The sequence below is a fragment of the Clupea harengus genome, chromosome 11, assembly GCF_900700415.2.
Source record: "Clupea harengus chromosome 11, Ch_v2.0.2, whole genome shotgun sequence".
Classification (NCBI taxonomy): Eukaryota; Metazoa; Chordata; class Actinopteri; order Clupeiformes; family Clupeidae; genus Clupea; species Clupea harengus.
The window spans coordinates 532,248-534,747 of record NC_045162.1 but is presented as its reverse complement, the minus strand read 5'-3'; the positions used below and the strand labels follow the sequence as shown (position 1 = coordinate 534,747).

At 44.1% G+C, this 2,500-nt stretch overlaps 1 protein-coding gene across 2 annotated transcripts in view; it reads right to left on the bottom strand.

Moving 5' to 3' along the window:
- gsdmeb (gasdermin Eb) overlaps window positions 1-2,500 on the bottom strand; it is an 18,860-nt gene that overhangs the window by 1,091 nt on the left and 15,269 nt on the right. For both annotated transcript variants that reach the window (XM_031576745.2, XM_031576746.2), the window contains exons 8-9: window positions 1,617-1,788; window positions 26-96 (exon numbers count right to left, since the gene is read on the bottom strand). In XM_031576745.2, coding sequence (XP_031432605.1) covers window positions 26-96; window positions 1,617-1,788 — 243 coding nt within the window. The remainder of the gene's footprint in view (window positions 1-25; window positions 97-1,616; window positions 1,789-2,500) is intronic.

Genomic DNA, 2,500 nt, shown 5'->3' with positions numbered 1-2,500 from the left:
CACACACACACACACACACACTCACCAGCTGCTGTAAAGCCTGCAGCACTGGAGGGGAACAGCAGGAGAGAGCAGAGAGCGCCTCATCGGACATTTCTGCAGGAGACACACACACACACACACACACACACACACACACATGTATTTACGACAGTAATTACACAACACACACCACTAATAACACATTTAAGATGTGTCTATGGAGAAACACACACACACACACACACACCACACACCACTAATAACACATTTAAGATGTGTCTATGGAGAAACGCACACACACACACACACACACACACACACACACACCACACACCACTAATAACACATTAAAGATGTGTCCATGGAGAAATGCAGTCACGAGCTGAAACAAGTTTCCTTTCTCTATAATTCCTTTACCCCATTAATAACACACACACACACACACCTAAGAGATGACTGTGTATTCTATACCATTAATAACACACACACACACACACACACACACACACTCTCACACACACACACACACAAGAGATGACTGTATTCTACACCTCTTCCTATAGGCTGCTGTATCTGTACAGCTCTACAGTACGTCCATCACTGAGTCTGGTTGGCAAACCGTGGGTGCTAGCGTTAGTAACTACAGCGATAGTAACTATAGCGTTAGTAACCATAGCGATAGTAACTATAGCGTTAGTAACCATAGTAACTATAGCGATATAACCATAGCGTTAGTAACTATAGCGTTAGTAACCATAGCGTTAGTAACTATAGCGTTAGTAACCATAGCGATAGTAACCATAGCGATAGTAACCATAGCGTTAGTAACTATATCATTTAATTTCCTTGCCCCTGTGGCCATTGTGCTCTAGGCAACGCATTGAGACAATCTTATTGTTTTGGCGCTATACAAATACAATTGAATTGAATATTTATCCCACAGTCTTATTAAGATCTATCACTGGTATCTCATATTAATAATCCCATCAGACGTGTTTTATTGGGCCTATGAACACTGATTTGCTTCACTGATTTGCTTGCTACAGGAGTACCTGTCTAAACTGTGAGTTGTGGCACCTATATTCCATATGATTATGTTATTCCAGTACACTTACTTTTCTTATCTTTTATTTTTTATGTTTATCATCTTCTTTTTACTTATTTTTTTTATCATTTAACATTTTAATTATTTATTGCTATTGTATATGTAAAGCACATTGAGTTGCACATGTGCATGAAATGCACCATATAAATAAAATTGCCTTGCCTTGGTATCTCATACTAAAATCACATCACACTGGTATTTCATATTAATAATCCCATCAGACTGTTATTTCAGATTAATAATCCCATCACACTGGTATCTCATATTAATAATTCCATCAGACTGGTATTTCATATTAATAATCCCATCAGACTGGTATTTCAGATTAATAATCCCATCACACTGTTATTTCAGATTAATAATCCCATCAGACTGGTGTCTCAGATTAATAATCCCATCACACTGTGTTAATCTCAGATTAATAATCCCATCAGACTGGTGTCTCAGATTAATAATCCCATCAGATTGATATCTAATAATCCCATCACACTGATATCAGATTAATAATCCCATCAGACTGATGTCTCACCATCCAGAGCGCTGACCAGCAGGTGGGCGGCCGTGAGGAGGGGGGTGTGTGAGGTGTCCGTCTGCCCCCCCTCAGCCTGGGGCAGCAGCTCGAGGAATGACATCACCTGGGCTTTCAGGTCCTGATCCAAGGACCCGAGGTCAGGGGTCACACCACTACACAGATCCTCCAGCTGAGAGGTCACAGGGCACAGAGAGGTCAGAGGTCACAGAGAGGTCAGGGGTCACACCACTACACAGATCCTCCAGCTGAGAGGTCAAAGGGCACAGAGAGGTCAGGGGTCACACCACTACACAGATTCTCCAGCTGAGAGGTCAGGGGTCACAGAGAGGTCAGGGGTCACACCACTACACAGATCCTCAAGCTGAGAGGTCAAAGGGCACAGAGAGGTCAGGGGTCACAGAGAGGTCGGGGGTCACAGAGAGGTCAGGGGTGAACACTCATAACACACTCTGTTAAAGACATTATGATGCATATCAAAGACCACCAGAGTATGGTGTGTATGTGTGTGTGTGTGTGTGACTGTGTCCTCTCTGCGTGTGTATCTCTGTGGGTGAGAGAGATTTCAAAGTGTGTGTATTTCTGAAAAACAGATTCAACTCTGTGTGTGTGTGTGCAGGTAGCTCACCGCCTGCTCCAGATGTGTGTGTGTGTGTGTGTGTGTGTGTGTGCAGGTAGCTCACCGCCTGCTCCAGATGTGTGTGTGTGTGTGTGCAGGTAGCTCACCGCCTGCTCCAGGTGTGTGTGTGTGTGTGTGTGTGTGCAGGTACTCACCGCCTGCTCCAGAAGTGTGTGTGTGTGTGTGTGTGTGTGCAGGTAGCTCACCGCCTGCTCCAGATGTGTGTGTGTGTGTGTGTGTGTGTGCAGGTAGCTCACCGCCTGCT